Genomic DNA, 19238 nt, shown 5'->3' with positions numbered 1-19238 from the left:
TTAAAGTTTTAAAATATTTCCTTATTACTATATAAAATACTTTATAGTTAGTAATAATAACCTAAATTAATAGTATAATAATTAGAGGTTTCTTTAGACGCTCTAGCTAGAAAACCCATTAATATAAGCTATATAGCACTTATATAGTCTATTTAATAAGCGTTAAGTTAATATCACTCTGATAAAGTATCTTAATAGTAAAAATTAAATATAATAATTAAAAAAAAGGTAGTTTTAAGTTATAACGTAGTCTTAAAAAAGATGTTTTTTAGTAGTAAAATAAGAAAAACGTAACTTTTATATAACTAGCTAGAAACCCCCTTTTTTGCGTAGAAACCCCATTTTTTCGCCCCCTACGTGAGTAGGGGGGGTTTTGCGCTTAACGTGGCTAACTAACCCCCCCAGGTATGCGTGTCGACAGTTGTTGGGATGAACGGCTTTTCCACTGGACCTGGCCAGCCCGCAGGCCGGGTAAGTGTAGGTAGGTTCCTTGGGTAGCTACCTTAGCTACAACGGCCCACACACTGTTGAAACGGTGCCCGTCTTGTTAGCGCCGATTCAGACAACGGAGTGGGTAGACGGGATGACGGGATGGCGGGACCAGGTCAATCCAGGCGAACCTAGGTAGGTACTAAGGTCAGAATGCCACTTGCCAGGTCAGCTTCTTCAGCGGCCGTCTGTGTCACTCAGTGGCTGAGGGCCCTGTCGTTGACTTGATCTACCCCGCCTCAGGCCTGCTCAGGGAAACTACACAGCTTGACAGCTTCGTACGTAAGGTTGGTAGGCAAGTTTTATCGATAAGGCGCGAGAGGTGGGAGGGCATGCAAAGTAGAACGATTATCTGGACTGTTTGGCCAAGCTCGGGAGCACCTCGCGGCCCAACAGCGGCGTGCATGCTTCAGTTGCTTTTTTACTTCCATTGTTTTCCCCGCGGCTCGCCTGATGGCAGACACCGTGACAGCTTCCAGGGACTCAGTTTTTTCATCTTAAGAGGGCGTGCTAAGTAACAACTGAATCCAAGTCACGGCACTCCTGCACCAGTATAGCCACACCTCCGCGTGTTACTTGCCTCTCAGGCAAGGCTTTTAATCATCCGTCAGCCACCTGAGAACTCCATACTGTTTGCGCACTTCCCAAATGATGTTGGGCAGGTTTGAAGCCGTGAGTGTACCGTGGGCAGACAACCTCAGGTAACCTAGGTAGACGCACCTGCTGCCCTGGGCCCCAATGGCTTGAGAAACGTGGGGCCCCACTGGACTGCACAACTCTTAAACCACAGCAACCTAAGGTAACCTCAGTCTACTTCGCGCTGACCCAACTTTCGCGTCGGCTTAAGACTACAATACATTCCCACGTCCGCTGCCCTGCCCACGGCTACACCAGGTTGCTTACGCCGGCAACAGCGTTCCATTCACCACCCGGCTTCTCCTCGTACGGCCCCATCGACGCACTCATTTACTCTGTGTAAGATTGAGAGCACTGCCCCAAGTCGAATTCGAAGCTCGGGTTCCTCCCGATTGAACTCCGTCATACCGCCCGGCGATATCAAAGGTCCTCGTCCCTCTGAACGTTCTGCCCCTGGTCCTTTGCATCGTCGTCACCTGACTGCACTTTTCGGCCCCTCACAACCATGTTTACTTGACAAGATCTGTTGAAATGGCCTTTCAGACAAACGTTTTCAGGGATGGGGCTTGGGTTACCGAGACCGTCGACCTCAAGACCGTTCTTTCCAAAGGTTCGGCCGCCGCCGCATCGCCCGCTGCCCCTCCACCCCCTACTCCGCCAGACTGTGGTATTCTTACCAGGACTGTTATCGAAAGTCCCATCGTTCGCTGGGTGCTGCCTGCCCTCTTGCGATCGGCTCATCACAATGATGTTGCTTTTGTCGGCGTGAGTCTCGAATCCTAGTCCTAATCAGCTTACGCCCCACGTCAGCCTAATGTTCAACACTCGCTAATTGCTCTAGGATCGCCACCTGAGCATAAGCGAGTTGCGTAAAGATGGCCAGCTACAAGAAGTCCTTCGAAAGAAAGATTTTGGTTGCCGTATCCGCAATGCTTGTGTCATTGGGAACAAGTATGAACGTTTCCGGGTCACTGCCGATGATGCTGGTGTCGACCACATCAAGAGTGAAGATGAAGACGACGACACTCACATGGTGGATTCTTCCTCTGCCTCTGGTCCCATCGGCGCTCACGGTCTACTGCCACCGCACCTGCTGCTCCTCGTCCTCGAGACCGGCACCTTCGTCTTCCTCTTCATCAAAAGAGACATGCATAACAAACTCGAGTTTGTCGCCTCGCCCTTTCATAACCCTGCAAGGCGAATGGGCCATCACCTAGGCTTTCATGTGGCTGTGGATCCAAGATCCCGCTACATCGCTGTAGCTGATGTGCAGAACAAGTTTGTCGTTTACGAGCTTGAGTCGATGGAAGCCATGAGTGATCAGTACATGCGCAAAAACGCGATTGCCCCTGTCAGCGCCCATCACTCCCGCGCGGTTCAGGGCACGATCCTCAAGATGGAATTTCTTTATCCTCGACCAGAAGACCAAGGCCATGTCATTCTTCTTATCATTTTTGTCAAGGGCGACAAGTCAAAAATGGTCATATATGAGTGGGAACGCGGCGACGATTTGGCTCGGGTCTTTGCCGAAGAAAAACGTGGTTATCGCATACGTCCGGAACATCGCTTGCCTCTGTTAGTCATTCCGTTGACAGTAAGAAGTTCTTTCCTGGTCATCTCTGAGAATGCCTTTGGCATCTGCAAAGATCCTCTACAAGGCCCTCTCGATATTGAGAATCACTACCCGTTCGATCCAAAGGACCACCCCACGACACGTTTTCATCATGGGCTTGGCGTGCCGCTCTGGACGGCCTGGGATCGGCCTGTTCGAAGACGAGGCTACTACGACACAAACGATCATATCTATCTGGCCCGGGAAGACGGCGTTATTGTATTTTTTGAGTTCAACTCGGCAGACGTCCTTGGTGTTTCCATGAATGTGGGCGAGTGTGACTGCAACATCTCCAGCGCGTTCACCACCATGTACGATGCTTACTCTGACTTCGCTATAGTTGCAGGGGATTCTGGTCCTGGCATGATATTTCAGGTATGCTGTCTCCATCGCTTATGTGAGAGTATGAAGCCTGACACACTAAAATAGCTCAAACCTCGACAGAGTATAGTCCAGCTTGGCCCTATTCCGAACTGGGCTTGTGCTGCCGACTTCACAACTTCAGATCCTCTTGTATCCTGGAATCCAGCAGCCGACCACCGGGGCAAGCCAGTAGTTCCCTGGCGAAAACGCACTGCGGGTCATGTATCAGCTCCTGACAAAATCCTCTGCGTATCCGGTAACGATCCGCAAGGCAGCATCACTGAATTACGTTACGGACTGCCTGCAAACATAATCTCCTACTTTGATACACTCCCGATGAAAAGAGCTTGGGTTTTCTGGACTTCCGATGCAACTTGGCCACTGCAGATGCTCATTACTAGCCCCGGAACATCCGATGTCTTGGTGTTATCGGCCGACCTTTCACAAGTGGAGATGGCAGATCCGGCTATGACACGGCTAGATACAATGTCCCGCACGTTGGCGGCAGCCCAAGACTCTGACGGGAACATTGTTCAAATTACTGAACAGTGTATTGCTATCAAGGGCCCTGGTCAAGGCGACGAAAGGTGAGCTCCGACTAAACTCGCACTGAGAAATATAAAGCACTGTCCAAAAGGCGTTCGTGACGAAAGTTGGTCTGACGAGTTCTAGTGCGAGTCACTCCTTTGGCGATTTCCCGGATATCGATGGCGTGGTTGAGCATGCAGTCGTCAGGGGTAATTGTGTCTGTATATCAGTTTTTGCACAGTCGCGCTTTCAGGTCCATGCCTTGCGTATCAAGGAGACGATGGTATCTCTGGCTCATACCTACTCTGTTGACGGAGAAGTTACATGCCTCTCGCTCTGCTGCATTGACGGGCGGGAATGTTTAGTCGCTGGCTTATGGCGACACAACAAACCCTGGCTCGCTATATGGCCGGCCGAACGGTCTCAAGAGGAGCCACTCATGATTCCTTTGGATACTGGTACGTCGAACTTTTCACACGAGTAACGTTTTGACGCGTTGACCAACATTGTTACAGATGGAGTAGACGATACTGAGCAAGGAGATGCGATGGACATATCTTCAACTGTCGAACTGATCAATTCAATCGTCGTGGTTTCTGAAACCGATAAGAAGACAAACTTGGTCATGGGATCTCGAAGCGGCCATTTGATAACGGTAGAGCTGAAAGGCTCCACTCCTGCCGATCGAGCAATCTACAGAGAGAGGCTTGGAACCGTTTCAGTTGAGGTTCTGCCTATCAACGCAAAGTCTGTTCCAGGGGCTGTCTTGGTCTGCTCCAACGATGCCTTGTTACTCTTGCGAGACTTTGAAGCTAAGCGACCTGGGTATTTCGCAACGCGACATCGCGCTTGGGTAACAGACCTCAAGAATCCGGCCATGCCATCTTTACCCGTTATCTCAGCTACCAGTATACCGAGAGCTCATTGCATGGAGAATCGCATACCATTGGTACTTCTTTCTGGTGAGCGCATCTCGTTTACAGAACTGTACCTACAAGACGGACCAGTGCCCAGACGTCTGCCACTACGGACAGGCACACCCGGAAAGGTGCTCTACTCCAAGACGCTTCAGTGCCTCGTCGTTGCGATACAGGTGGGAGACCAACCGAACATCATGTTTGTGGATCTCGAAACGGGAGAAGACTTGTCGTATCCACTCGACAAGCACGGTAACCCAACGATATTTGTCAACGGACTAGGCGGTCACGGTGATAGGATTCTTGGGATGTATGAGTGGCTGTTCACTCAAGCAGGCATGACATTTCATTATCTAATTGTCACCACAAGGGGAGGGCGCCTGATACTTCTATCCCCCACCGCTGACGAAGATCGAGATTCGGAGGGGAAGAAGCGAAAGAGGATACGTTTCTCTACTCGATACAAGTCGAAAGAGCAAGCCCCCATATCTTCCGTTGTAGGGGACGACGAAGGACTTGTGTACTGTGCTGGGAGCACTCTATATTCAGAGGTTCTCGACACGGGTGAGAAGAAGCTGGTACGACAGAAGAGCTACGAGCTAAACTCCCCCGCCATTTCATTGCGACTAGTAAATGGCAAGATCTGTGCTCTGACTTTGGGCGACTCGGTAGTGGTCATAGATCACAAGACGGTCCACTATGGTGAGGAGATGGACCTCATTCACATGGACAAGACGACAAGAAAGTCAAATGATTTCTTTGATATTGGGGAGTGCGCAGACGGACCAGCAGCCTGGCCCATAACTCTACTTTGCGGTATGAACCGCGATTTCGCAGCAGTCTGGACTCCTTGGCAACAGAGAGGCAAAGAGTTGGAGGTCGTCGCGGAGGGTTCGTTGCCTGTGAGCGTCAGAAAGCTCGGGCGTGGGCACGTTCGTCCCGAGTGGCTGGCGACGCAACTGGCGACGCAGTCAGAGACGGATCATGGACCACGATGCGGACATATACCCAGCACAGTGGATGGAGCTGAGTTACTCGGAATGTGCCTAGATGGGGCGTTGATGCATTTCAGCCTGTTGGACATGCACGCGTGGCGATTCCTGCGTTTCGTACAGAACCTTGCAGTAAGGAGCCATCTTTTATTTCCTTACAGTTATGAGGTTTCGGTGCTGGATGACGAGGATTACGATGCGGAGGTGAGGGAGGCACCTGCAACAATGAAGCACATAGACGGAGATCTGCTCCAAAGGTGTGTCGACAAGCGAGCGCTGGAGAAGCTCATATCCGAAGACAGCAACATCGACCTCTTGAGGGAGTATCTGGACTATTTGGACGATGGAAAGTGGACAGCGTCTTTTCAAGATGACAATGATGTATCGAAGTATTTCGGCTTGGCATACGTCGTGCTGGAATACCATTTGAGTCCGGTGCTATGAGTCACAGGGATGCAATGATCTTGCTCTTCTTCCAGCGAGCTGGATGGCTTGGTAGATAGTGCTAGGTCAAGAAGAAGGCCGCAACACGGCTTGCACGTACCCATGCCATAGATGTCAGAGCGATGATTGTGCTTCTATACATTATTGAACAAGGGACAAAAGAAGCTGGTCCAATGCATTTTCTTGCTATCAACCCAAGATTTGGCTGTTGGAAGAGCTCGCGAGGCGAGGTGAGCAGCGGCGGACGTTCGTACGGTGTGAATGTGTGCTGCAATGGTGAAGGAGCCGTTGGGAGGTTCCCTGCTACCTTACCTAGGTTGCGCGCGGGCGGGGAACCCTTGGCTGCCAGGCACCTCCACTCACTGCGTTTAGTGCTACTGCGCGGGCTTTGGATCCCCTGCTCCTTCCCACACTAGGTGCACACTTTCAAACACGACCTGTGCCCCGCAGTGAATGTGCTGATGTACGGATACGCTCTCTCTCTCTCTCTCTCCATCTGTCCTATTCACTTCCCAAAACTCGACGAAATATCCACGGCGGTCCTTCTACATTCGTTGGGATAAATAGCCATCAAGAGGATGTTGACTGAGTAGTATCAGCATACCAGTGATTCGTGATTTATTACCACTTGAACTGCTGCCGTACCACCTTTTCGTGCTTGAGACGCCCGCCGAGAAGGGGGAAAAAAAAAAAAAAAAGGAACTACCCCACACATCCTTGGGAATTTCGATTGATTCTCTCCGTCACTCATTTTCTGGCGTCGCCCACAACTGGCAACCTTTTCTCCCCCTCCCCTTTGGGCACACCTTGCATCCAGGAACACACTTTTCAAACCCCAGTTCGCCCAATTGATACCCGCCAAAATGCCGCCCAAGAAGAAGGGTAACAAGGCCCGGGCCAACGACGACTGGGAGAACGAGCTCGGTGAGAGCATCGCCCCCGCCGATGGCGCTCCAGAGGCTGCTGCCGAAGCGCCAGCCGAAGATGAAGATGCGGGCGGCGCGGGAGGTTTGATGGCCACCATGCGCAAGAACAGAGAGAAGAGGAAGAAGAAGGGTATTGAGGAGCCCGTCGAGCCCATCCCTGAGCCCGAAGCTTCCCCCGATCTCGCCGAGAAGGCTCCCGAAGAAGCCAATATGGACGACGAGTTCGCTCTGCCCGAGAAGAAGGGCAAGGGTGGCAAGGGTGGCAAGGGCAAGCAGGCCGCCCCTGCACCCGCTCCCCCGGCCGGCGAAGACGATGATACTTCTGGTCGTGTGTTGACCAAAGCTGAGAAGGAAAAGCTGAAGAAGGAGAGGGAGAAGCAGCGTAAGAAGGAGCAGGTGAGTATCAACAAAACCTACTGGCTCTGCACATGATCGCGCTGAACTCGTCGCGCAGGCTGCGAAGAAGAAGGGTGGCGCTCCAGCGAAGGCTGCCGAACCGGCCAAGGAGGCGGCTCCGGAGAAGAAGGACACCCCCGCCCCCGCCGCTGCTCCGGCCCCTGTCGAGGAGAAGGGTGGTAAGAAGAAGAAGATCCCTGCTCATCTGGCCATGATCCAGAAGCAGCAAGAGGAGCTGCGCCGCAAGCAAGAAGAAGAGACCCGTTTGGCTGAGGAAGAGAAGGCACGGATTGCCGAAGAGGAAGCCCGCCTCGAGGAAGAGTCCAAACGCAGGGAAGAGGCCAAGGCCCTCAAGAAGCAGAAGGAGAAGGAGAAGATCGAGCAGCTCAAGAAGGAGGGCAAATTCTTGACCAAAGCACAGAAGGAGGAGAAGGCCCGCAATGAGCGCAAGCTCCAGCAAATGCTTGCTGCCGGTATCAAGGTCGGTCCCAGCGACGAGGGCGAGAAGAAGAAGAAGCCCGTCTACGAGAACAAGAAGAAGGGAGGTCGCAAGCAACAAAACCAGGTATGGCCTAAGAGTCTGATCTTCGGTTTCTAAGATCGGTTGGCTTGGTTCTGATGCTAATCACGCAATGTAGATCGACGAGGAGAAGGCTCTCGCCGAGGCCGCCGAACGCGCGAGGCAGCAGGCAGAGCAGCTGGCCAAGGAGGCGGAGGAGAAGGCGGCGAAAGAAAAGGCCGAGGCCGAGGCCGCCGAGGCCAAGAAGAAGGCTGCCGAAGAAAGCGAGTTGGAGGACGATTGGGAGGCCGCTGCTGCCGCCGAAGACGATGATGTCAAGGACAGCTGGGATGCTGACACCGAAGATGAGCAAGAGAAGAAGGAGGCGGCCAAGGCCAACGGAAAGGCCGGTGAGAAGTCTGCTCAGAATGAAGACGAGGACGATGATGAGGACGAGGAGTCCGAATCTGAGTCCGACTCTGAGGATGAGAGAGAGTCCGCCGCCCGTCAAGCCGAACTTCAGCGCAAGAAGGAGGCTGCTGAGCGTCGTGAGAAGGCCCACCAGGCTGCTCTGGCTGCCAGATCCAAGGACAACCTGCGCTCCCCTATTTGCTGTATTCTGGGTCACGTCGATACTGGAAAGACAAAGCTTCTCGACAAGATTCGTCAGACCAACGTCCAGGAGGGCGAAGCAGGCGGTATCACTCAGCAGATTGGTGCGACTTACTTCCCCGTCGAGGCCATCAAGCAGAAGACTGCCGTCGTCAACCCCAACGGCGAGTTCGAGTTCAAGGTCCCTGGTCTCCTCGTCATCGACACACCCGGTCACGAGTCTTTCTCCAACCTGCGATCGCGCGGTTCGTCTCTCTGTAACATTGCCATTCTCGTCGTCGACATCATGCACGGTCTGGAGCCCCAGACGCTAGAGTCCATGAGAATGCTGCGTGACAGGAAGACTCCCTTCGTCGTTGCGCTCAACAAGATCGATCGTCTCTACGGCTGGAAGAAGATCGATAACAACGGCTTCCAGGAGAGTTTGGCTCTCCAGCCTAAGAGCGTCCAGAACGAGTTCAAGAACCGTCTCGAGCAGACCAAGCTCGCCTTTGCCGAGCAGGGTTTCAACGCCGAGCTGTTCTACGAAAACAAGTCCATGGCCAAGAACGTCTCCCTCATCCCCACTTCTGCACACACCGGTGAGGGTATCCCAGACATGCTCAAGCTGATTGTGCATCTCACTCAGGAGCGTATGGTTGGATCTCTCATGTACCTCTCCGAGGTTCAGGCCACTGTTCTCGAGGTCAAGGCCATCGAGGGTTTCGGCATGACCATCGACGTCATCCTGTCCAACGGTATACTTCGCGAAGGTGACCGGATAGTCTTGTGTGGTGTAGAAGGAGCCATCGTCACAAATATTCGTGCGCTGCTGACGCCGGCACCACTGCGTGAGCTCCGTCTCAAGTCTGCTTACGTGCACAACAAGGAGGTCAAGGCTGCCTTGGGTGTCAAGATCAGCGCTCCTGGTCTTGAAGGCGCCATTGCTGGTTCTCGTATGATGGTTGTTGGCCCTGACGACGATGAGGACGATCTCATCGACGAGGTGGAGTCTGATCTCGCCACTCTGTTTAGCAGAGTCGAGAAGACGGGCCGCGGTGTCAGTGTCCAGGCCTCTACCCTTGGTTCTCTCGAGGCCTTGCTCGACTTCCTCAAGGACTGCAAGATCCCCGTCGCCAACGTTGGAATCGGTCCGGTTTTCAAGCGTGATGTCATGCAAGCTGGCATCATGTTGGAGAAGGCCGCAGACTACGCCGTAATGCTCTGCTTCGATGTCAAGGTCGACAAGGAGGCGCAGTCTTACGCCGACGAGGTCGGAGTCAAGATCTTCACTGCAGACATCATTTACCATCTCTTTGACGCCTTCACGAAGCACATGGCGGATCTTTTGGAGAAGAAGAAGGAGGAGTCCAAGATGTTGGCCGTCTTCCCTTGCGTCCTCAACACCGTTGCCGTCTTCAACAAGACAAACCCTATTGTCGTCGGTGTTGACGTCGCGGAGGGTCAGTTGAAGGTCAACACCCCTATTGCAGCCGTCAAAACGAATGCGGTGACGGGTGTCAAGGAAGTCGTCAGCTTGGGCAGAGTGTAAGTTCTTATCACCCCTTTCCAGGTACAGAGAGATGCTAATTTCTACTCAGTACTTCCATCGAACGTGACCACAAGCAGATTCCCGTCTGCAAGAAGGGCCAGCCTTCCGTGGCCGTCAAGATCGAGATGGGTGGCTCTCAGCCCACGTACGGCCGCCAGCTTGAAGAGGCTGACACTCTGTACTCTCTTATCTCCCGTGCCTCCATCGACACGCTCAAGGAGTTCTATCGCAAGGAGGTTACCAACGACGAGTGGCAACTCATCATCAAGCTCAAGCCTCTCTTCGACATCCATTAAATGCACACCCCCCAAAGCAATTGCGTCTTTCATTATTATTTTTTGGGTTCACAAACATGTCATGAGGGTTGTGTAATGGCTGGCCAAGAGAAGTATGAACATGAAGGGATGAAAAGGTTGGCGGGAAAACATATGGACGGCATGGACATGGATGGATGGACACGTAGGTGGAGAGAATTGCGAGAAGAAAAGAGTTTGTGTTCTTTTGTGTACGAGACATCTTCCCCCTCCCCCAAAAAGAAGCCCCCCTCCAAAAGCATTCTTGCGGTAATTCTGGTCGTCATTAAAGACGAAGAGAGAAGAATTTTCATGAAGCACTTGACCATGTGTGCGTGCCGCTTGGTAGCGAGCATGCTGACAAGCAACTAGGGGAGCCGCACTCAACTTCCTCACCACCATCGCTCGGGAGGCCTGGTCTGTAGACATGATTGAAATTCCAGAATATCATCAAATTGTCATGTCATTGCTCTCATTCCATGATAACCGTCGAAGCTGCTCTAGCCTAATAACCCTATGCCAACCCGAAAGAAACCATAACTTGGGTCTATTCTATCTTCTTCGTTGCTTCTTTTTCTCCGTCACCACTACTTCTCTTGTTCAGAAGTCAGCCAAGTTCACGGGATTCTATTTCGTGCCCTCGCCAGCCTCCTCGACCTCGGGCTTAGCGTCTGTCATCTCCTCGTCCTTGGGAGCATCCGCAGACTTCTCGGCCTCAGCAGCCTTGCGAGCCTCCTCCTCAGCGGCTCGCTTGGCGGCTTTCTCAGCCTCCACTCTCTCTTGGACAATTCGTCGCTCCTCCTCTACCTTCTCGAAGTGGCGCTGGACAATGGGTCCGGCCATGGCACGGATCTCGTCAAGCTTGGCGACGTAAACAGCCTTGGTGGTGTCCTCGCCCTCGTCGTAGAGCCAGTCCTGAGTATCATGATTAGTTGAAGCATACTTCTCGGTAAATAACAATATGCACTCACCTCGCTCGCCTCAAGCTTTTCGCGGATCTTGGCCTTCTCCTCGTCACTGGCGAACTCGGCGTACTGGTCGTCGAGCTTGTTGCGGAGATCGTAGATGTATGCCTCCAGCTCGTTCTTCTTCTCCTCCGTGTCGGCGACGAGCTTGTCCTCCATAACCATGGCCGCCTCCTTCTCCAGGAGCGAGGTTCTCGCGGACTCGGAGAGCGATGCTGTGCCACTGACAATAGGAAGATCACCCTTGCGGACCTGCTTCTTGACCTTGCGAGTCTTCTTGGGTCCATCGTCCTTGTTGTCAGTCTCCATGGCCTGCGAGGGAAAATAAGTTAATTTCGGCTCATCGGCATCTCCAGAAACACGAGCAAGGGAAAAGCCAGCCTCGGGGTCGGCATGGTGGCGTCGCCGCTTCAGGGGCGACTCCTGGTAGCCTCCCGATTCGGAAGACACTGTTTTCGAACGAAGCATGGTAACACTCACATCGGGGTCCTTCTTCTCGCCATCCTCCTCCTTGATCTCCTCCTCAACCTCCTGATCCTCGACGTAGTAGCCACTCTCAACGTTCAGGACACCGTGAATGTTAACACGAGCCTTGAGCTTGCAGATCATGAAGTCGTCCTTGCCATCGGCCTTGACGCCCTTGACAGAGAAACGACCGATCCAGGGGTTGATCTTGCCGGGCAGCTCTGCAGGGTTGGCGTAGCGAGCCTCCAGGTCGAAAGGCTGCTTGCGGTAGAAAGTAAGAATCTTGGTGGACGGCAGAACGTTGCCGCGGTTGAAGACGGTCAGGCTGGTGTCCTCATCAGGAATATCGGGGGCCTTCTCCCAACCAAACTCGATGGGGTAGCTCATGATGTCCTGGACAGTGAAGTCACGGACTCTGAACACAGGCGACAGGATAGCACAGCTAAAGGCTGCACCACGAGCGACAGCCTCATCCTGGTTCAGAGTGTAAGACAGGGGCTTGCCAAAGAAGTCTTGGATTCTCTCCTTCAGGGCGGGGACACGGCTACCGCCACCGATGACCTCGATAACGTCAATGTCGTCCTTGGTGAGCTTGGCATCAGCAAGAGCCTGCTCGAGAGGAACGGCAACACGGGTCAGGAGAGGCTCGACCAAAGCCTCGAACTCCTGGCGGGTGATCATAGCCGAGACATCGATGTCGTTCATGATAGACTCGATGTTGACGGGGGCCTGCTGGTTGGCAGACAGAATCTTCTTGCACTTCTCGGCAGCGGCGATGGTTCGGGCCATGGCGCGACCGTTGGAGTGGATGTCGATCTTGTACTTGCCCTTGAACTCCTTGCCAAGGTGGTCGACGAGGGCCTTGTCGAAGTCACGGCCACCAAAGTGGCGATCGAAAGCAGTACCCTTGACAGCCAGCTCGCCCTTCTTGAACTCAACGATCGAGCAAGTGTAGTTGCTGTGGCCGATGTCGACAAAGGCAACGCGGCGGGGCTTCTCCTCAGGGGCGGGAAGGTCGAGCTTGGTGATGCCCCAGCCGAGGGCGGCGGCAGTCGTGTCGTTCATGAGGCGGAGGAGCTTGAGGCCGGCAATCTCGGCAGCGTCGATGAGAGCGCGGCGCTGGATGTCGGTGAACCAGGCGGGAACGCTCATGACCAAGTCGGAGACGGGGAGCTTGAGCTCAGCCTGAGTGGTCTGCTTGATCTTGCTCAGGTACATGGCAATAAGCTGAGTGTTGGTGAACTTTTCCTTCTTGCCCAGGTAGGAGATCTCAGCGCCAACTTGTCCGTTGACGTCAACAAGGGGGGCAGTTATGTATTGCTGCTCGATCTGGGTATCAGGGTCGTTGAAGGTGCGGCCAGCCAAGCGCTTGAGGCAGCTGACGGTGTTCTTGAGGTTAGAGATTTCTTGCGTCTTGGCAGACTCGCCGAGGTATCGCGACTTGGGTCCGAAGCCGACGACCGACCTACAGGATGGTATCAGTTGAACTGGTTCGAGCATTTGCAAGAGTTTGGGGGTAGAAAGGTACATACGGCGTGGCACGGTTGGAAACCTCATTGGTGATCTGTTGAGGGCAAATGTCAGTTATCGTTCTGTCGCAAGTCCATCTTTTTTTCCCTCCTCGAGGAGGAGGAGGGGGAGGGGCAGGTAATGTTGGGTACGCACCACATCGACACCGCGATTCCTGGCGACGGCAATGACCGTTTTAAGGGTTCCGAAATCGACACCTGTAGGAGACAATGCGCATCAGCAACCGATCCGGCATTTGGGATATGGACAGGCGACAAAAGGGGGAGCGGTGCGCTCAACTTACCAACGACACTCATGATGGGCGGCGGTGTTCAAGTGCTACTCGGTTGTGTAAACAAGGGTTGTCCAGCGGACTTTTTTGGTTGGTGAAATGTGGCGGGGTTGCTCACAAACAGCGCTGCTGGGAAGGCAGATATGGTGATGGGAGGTTGAAGTGCGTGGATGGCGGTTATCCGACTTGCTGAAAGGGTATGCGCAAGCGGTCGAGTCGAAGGGTCGTCTCGTTGATGTTGGGAGAAAACAGAACACAGGTAAATGCAAGGTTTAAAGAGTTTGTCGATATGCAAGAGAGCCTGAAGGTGGGATGTGTGTGGGAGCGGGCGTGGGAAAGAAAAAAAAAAAAAAAGGTGCAGAGGCTGCGTCCCTCCAGCAAGCGGCTAGTCAGACCGGGGCCGGTGAGGTAAGAAGAAGGGGGGGGGTTCAGATGTGTGTGTGTGTGTGTGGATGTACTCCTGGTCGAAGCTGTGGTGGGGAGGTACTTGGCCAACGCTAAGTAAGGTAGACAGTGCTAGGTAGGCCCGGGATGGTAGGTGCCCTGTACGGTTCGAAGACAGTGGTCCAGGCAGTGAGTCGTACACAGCAAGAGGCGCTTCTTCTCAGTGGATGTTGCGTGCTGGGAGTTTCAAAGGCATGGATTGGGCGGGACGGGAACGTGTCCTGCCCCGCCAGAATTTTCAACAGGTGTCGGTCCGCTAAATATTGGTGGGCGCGGAATGGGAAAGAAGATTCTCCCTCGTTCTTTGCTGTTCCTCTCACCGGAGGAAAGATGCCCAGGTCCAGGCCTGCGGTGTCCGTCACCCCTCCAGCCCTGCCCCTCCACCCCTCCACCCCTCACTTGGCAATCTCCAACTGGCTCAAGCCTCTGGAGCCTGCTACGTAAGTAAGGCGAGGCAAGCAGCATTCAAGGCAAGCATCGTGGGTTACGCCAATGGCGGAAAGGATATGCCTTATGGTCCCCGTGAAGGACTCCACATGATACCAGTGTCCTCCATCCCTCTGAATCCAACGACATGACCGAGTCCTCCAGGCTTCAAGTTCACTCCTGGACCTCTGTCGCATGCCAGCTCCTCGCGCGGGGCCACGCCCGCCCAGGGTATAGATACAGCCAGGGATCCTTCATCTGTCAAATCCAGATTGAGTTCCGGCGCAATAGCTCCGACCCAACTACACAGGCACGAAGCTACCAGAAACAACGCCAAACTTGAGACTGTGGCATCAATGGTAGACCGGCAGACGTGCTCCGTTGACAGCGTGAGCCATCGCAAGGCCCGGAGCGTCTGTCGCGGTGAGAAGGCCATCCGCGTGATGCTGCTTAGTACCCAAGGTAGGCACTGATCAATGATGCAAGTGCAACCCACCCGGTTTATCTAATCTAATCTTGGCGATATCCACCCGATGTGTAATGCAATCCCTCAAAGACACCACTGTTGCCATGTACATCCCCCTAGACTTCCCCCAACTTTACCGAAGATGCTACCTGCCGTCCAATCCAGCCTAGAGAATCATCAGTCGCTCTCGGAGCATCATCCGGAATACTGCTGATATAGACGCGAACCTGCCCGCCTGGCCAGGAACAGGACCGACACAGCAGCTTGGCTTACCATGGTTCTTCCTCCTTCGGCTTACCACTGGCTGTGCCATCACCTCTCATTACCCAATATCATCACAGTCCAAGATTTCAATCGCTTCGAAGCCACATTGCATTAGGTAAATCTTGCTAATAGGTCGGATATTGTTATCATCTGCCGACTGCCGCGCAAACTCGACACAAACAAACTCTTCGCTTTCAGGCTTTTACATGGCCGACGTGTGGGCATAACGATTTGAGTATACAAAAGGAATGATGTTGATGGTGCCCACACCTCTTTACCTGTCAGCTCTTCTCTGAACCCCCGTACCAACGCCAGTAATATGCATATGAATCCATTCTTCTCACCATACCCCACACTTCAGTCTCCGTTTTCAGCTGCTTCACCTGCCATTTCCTTTGGGAGAGTGGTCTCGGCTGGGCCCACCGCCGTTGCTGGAGCTCTCTCCCTCAGACTGAACGTCTTCCAACGGGCTTGTGCGAACGAGACTGGCACGTGCCAGAGGGCTCCGGCCGCTTCGTGCCGAGTGTGACGCGGCAAGGCCTTGACGACCTTCACCAGACTTGGGCCGATTATCAACGTTTGCCAGCCTCACGTTGTCTGTGTAAGGGCCCCCTTCCAATGGGTCAGCGTCATGGTATCCGGCTCGCTTCATTTCCGACTCGGAGTACTCGTACACCTGACCCGAAGCCTGCTGTCCGCCGAATCGCTTAGAATTCGCCAAGAACTGGTTGAACTGGCTCTGCTGTGCCATTTCATACTTCTTGCGGTCTTCGTCGCCCATGATACTCTCCACACGTCGAGGAACATAAACCGAGTTGCCAGCGGTCTGCGACGACACCATACTGTCGAACGAGTCGCGCGACTGCAAGGCCCACGCCGGCCCGAACCCGCTTGGCCCGGACCGGTTGACGGTGACCGGAGAGTCTTCTGCATTGACATACCATCCGCTGGCCGTCTTCTCTCTGGCTGCGAAACGTCCCTCGAGGTTTGAAGGTGGCTGTACCACGCTGTGCTTTCGGCCCATTGGTCCCATGTTCCCCTTGCCACCTGCAATGCTTTCCTTGCGAGCCTGTGTGGCAGGGATGAAACTCTCCGGCACAATGTTGAGTTCGTCTCCATTTTCCTTGGCTTGCTCAATGGCTTCCTGAGGTGTGGTATCAACATCGGCAGTGGCGGCGTCGGCTCTCGGTCCTCCCCAGGTTCTCTGACCGGCGGTGAAAATGCCGTAAACCATGTAGAACCAATTAAAGAAGGGGTTCAGGATGAACATGATGGGGTACAGCCAGATCTTGAATCTCCTCAGCTTGGCACCGAAGTACAACATCATCAGCCAGTTCAAACCCAAGGAGATGGCGATAAACCCGACAGGCAAGTTCTCGACCTTCTTGGAAGTCGTGATGATGGCAAGGACCATGATGAAGAACAAGAGGGCCGTAGTACGGATGGTGTTTTGCATGAAGCGGACAAGAACCAGAAGGGGATAACGTCTCCAAAGACGCCAGTCAGTAAGCATGCAAACCTCGTTGGTAATGAAACCCAGGAACCAACGCCGACGCTGCTTGATAAGAGACCTGTAAGTCTGGACAGCCTCAGTTTTGCAAAAGGCCGAAGTGCACATTTGGATCTGATACCGCTTCTTGGCTCCAATCATGAACAAATGAGTGAGCCAACGGTCTTCACCCAAATGGCACTTTGCAAAGTCGAAGAGATCCTCGCATTGCTCCGCCTTATCAGCAAAGTAGTACTTGGCCATGCGACGAAATGCCGAGAAACGTAGCATTGTCAAAGCTCCAGGAAGACAGGTGACGGCACCGCATCCTGACTCGACAGTACGCTCAAAGAGTTGGCCGTGAATATACTCCATGTCTTGAAGTAGGGTGATCAAGCTGTGCTTCTTAGTCGTAGACGTGATAACACCAGTCATGGCCAACATGTCTCGGTGGTTGCCGGGGCTCAGTTCCATGTCGAAAACGAAGTTCTGCAGGCAAGTGGGGTCGAGAATGCAATCAGAGTCGATGAAGAGAATGAAGAGGTTGTCGTTTCTCTTGAGGTAAGTCTCGTAGACCTTGTCGATGAGCTTGAACGTAGCCTTCTGGCAGTGGCGCTTTCCTCCGTGGGGGAAACGGGAAACCGTAATGCGAGCGGACTTGTAGGTAACGTCGATACTCTTGGGGTACGTCTCGAGGGTCAATGGCACTCCTAGTTTTTCGAGGGTGTTCAAGTACAATTCATCCTCCTGGTCGCCGTCAAATGACAGGAAGACGTGAATACATGACGGCGGGTAGTCACAGTCGACGACAGAGTTGATGGCGACGACAAGGACATCGGGGTCTTCTTTGTAAACGGGCATGACAATCACAACCTTTGGTGCGGAGACTTCGTCGAGAACCTGCTTGATTCTCTTTGTGCGACCCAGCTGATTTGTAACCAATTGGTAAACGCAGAAGAGCCATGGAATGGTCAAGAGACCGGCAAAACTCCAGAAGGCGAACCATTGAAGGCCCTTGACCATGGCGTCAGGCCACACTGCAACGACCACACTAGGTAGCGGCAGAGTGACGATCATGATGGGGAGGAAAATGGCTCTGCAATAAGGTCAGTGAGGTCTGAGGATATGGTCCGCACGCCGAGTACCTACCTGAAGCATGTGAACAGGATGCCAACGACGACTGCCAGTACCCTAATAGTCCAATGTTCGGCCTTGAGGAAGACCTTCCACAGGCAGTAACAAAATGCAGCAATCCACAAGAACCATTCCAAGATGGCAGCCAGCATCACCACGCCGACAATCGCCGTGTAAACGATCTGAACCTCGCGTTAGTCAAGACTGGCCAAAGAGTCTTTGCCAAATGGTCGTTGCCTACGTCTTTGGGCGCCCATGAGTATTCCACATCGCCCGCCATCTTGTATGATCGATATCTGTTGTTCTCTGAGCTACAGATGATGAGGTGAAGAGCTATGCAGGCTCGTTTGCCAAACCCGGGAGGGCGAAGTGCCTGACGGAAGGTTGCCCCTTAGCCGTCCCAAGAAAATTCAAGTCGCGGTGTAAGAGACGGGATCGTGCAGGTTCGACGTGGTGTGGTCGGGTAGTTGCAGTTCGCTTGTTTGGGGTGTGCTATCTTTATCACTGGTTCCCGAGAGTTTGTGGAACAGGAAAAGTCGGGCTGGAGGAAGGTATCGTGGCTCGGAGGGTGGCGACCCGGCGTAGAACTTTTCGAACCAGTGCACCACTGGCTATGCGGCTGATTTCCGTACTTGCTGATGGGATAGATGCTCCCGAGAGACGGGTTTTGTCCTCCCCAAGGCGAATGTTTGTGGGCGTCGTTGCCTTTTTGATGCGTGTGAGTCTGGGGTACCTTCTCAGACACCGGATGAGGCATCAACTCACCTCCCAAACCAACGCTTTCCCCCCTTCTGGCTTCCCAAGTGCCACAAAGTTGGTCGGATATGATCGAGTCGTCAGTCAGGTCTTATGAGATCAACGAGTATATCATCGGCGGGATCAGCAGTCGAGGACAAAGAAGAGCTGAGGAGTGTTGGGAGCTAAAGAGGCGCTGAATGGACAATCAGATGATGGGACGGGTCGACCGGCTTGTATATACGTCTTGAGAGGTCCTGAGCTTGACGTGGGGGGGGGGGGCGACGGAAAGGGAAAGGGGCCGTCGACGGAGAGGCACCGATGGCTTCGAGACTCGACCCTAGGCAACACGCCCGGTTTGGATCTTTCCGGCACAGGCTGATTGAGTGAATAAGCCAAACAGAAGAGAGCAAGCAGGGAAGCAAACAAACACCCAGAAAAGCGAGCATCAACGTTCAGGGATGCCCAACACGCACGGGTCAGGTCACAGTTGTTTGGATGGACGCCGACACCGAGCTAGAGAACAATTTGGGGGGCATCAAGCGCGTACGGCCGCCCGAATTCACACATGGGTTGGCCCTTTGGAATTGAGACCGGCCGGTTCGAGGCACCACACGCACTGCACGCTGCTGCAAAGTGCACGCCTCTCGGGTCCCGGAGGCGTCTTTTGGTGCGCGGTGTTAGACGCCTCCGGCTTCGTCTGCGCAGCATGGGAACGATGACGGTCGGGGCTGCCGTCGTGGCAAGAGCTCCGCCCAGAAATGCTGCTAAAGCTTCCCAGGCCGAGAACGAGAGAGCATGTAAGATATTT

The 19238-nt window shown here is 53.6% G+C and overlaps 4 protein-coding genes across 4 annotated transcripts; 2 read left to right on the top strand and 2 right to left on the bottom strand.

Moving 5' to 3' along the window:
* Positions 1-1656: 1656 nt before the first annotated feature.
* On the top strand, positions 1657-5981 carry CGCA056_v004975 (uncharacterized protein; the record flags this gene model as incomplete). Its single annotated transcript, XM_037320230.1, has 5 exons — positions 1657-1890; positions 1967-3112; positions 3167-3687; positions 3773-4086; positions 4144-5981. 5 exons carry the CDS (start codon positions 1657-1659, stop codon positions 5979-5981), a joined length of 4053 nt encoding a protein of 1350 aa, XP_037181493.1.
* Positions 5982-6844: 863 nt separating this feature from the next.
* On the top strand, positions 6845-10241 carry CGCA056_v004974 (Eukaryotic translation initiation factor 5B; the record flags this gene model as incomplete). Its single annotated transcript, XM_037320229.1, has 4 exons — positions 6845-7303; positions 7362-7868; positions 7942-9941; positions 9995-10241. 4 exons carry the CDS (start codon positions 6845-6847, stop codon positions 10239-10241), a joined length of 3213 nt encoding a protein of 1070 aa, XP_037181494.1.
* A 624-nt stretch (positions 10242-10865) lies between these two features.
* On the bottom strand, positions 10866-13494 carry hsp88 (Heat shock protein hsp88; the record flags this gene model as incomplete). The annotated part of the gene is made up of 5 exons (XM_037320228.1): positions 10866-11153; positions 11210-13133; positions 13201-13232; positions 13334-13395; positions 13482-13494. 5 exons carry the CDS (start codon positions 13492-13494, stop codon positions 10866-10868), a joined length of 2319 nt encoding a protein of 772 aa, XP_037181487.1.
* Positions 13495-15448: 1954 nt separating this feature from the next.
* Positions 15449-17972, bottom strand: chsD (Chitin synthase D; the record flags this gene model as incomplete). Its single annotated transcript, XM_037320227.1, has 3 exons — positions 15449-17654; positions 17708-17874; positions 17934-17972. The coding sequence occupies 3 exons, from the start codon at positions 17970-17972 to the stop codon at positions 15449-15451; spliced, it is 2412 nt and encodes an 803-aa protein (XP_037181488.1).
* Positions 17973-19238: the final 1266 nt, after the last annotated feature.

The sequence above is a fragment of the Colletotrichum aenigma genome (assembly GCF_013390185.1).
Source record: "Colletotrichum aenigma strain Cg56 chromosome Unknown KSG_Cg56_contig03, whole genome shotgun sequence".
NCBI lineage: Eukaryota > Fungi > Ascomycota > Sordariomycetes > Glomerellales > Glomerellaceae > Colletotrichum > Colletotrichum aenigma.
This window is presented reverse-complemented; position numbering and strand designations above follow the sequence as displayed.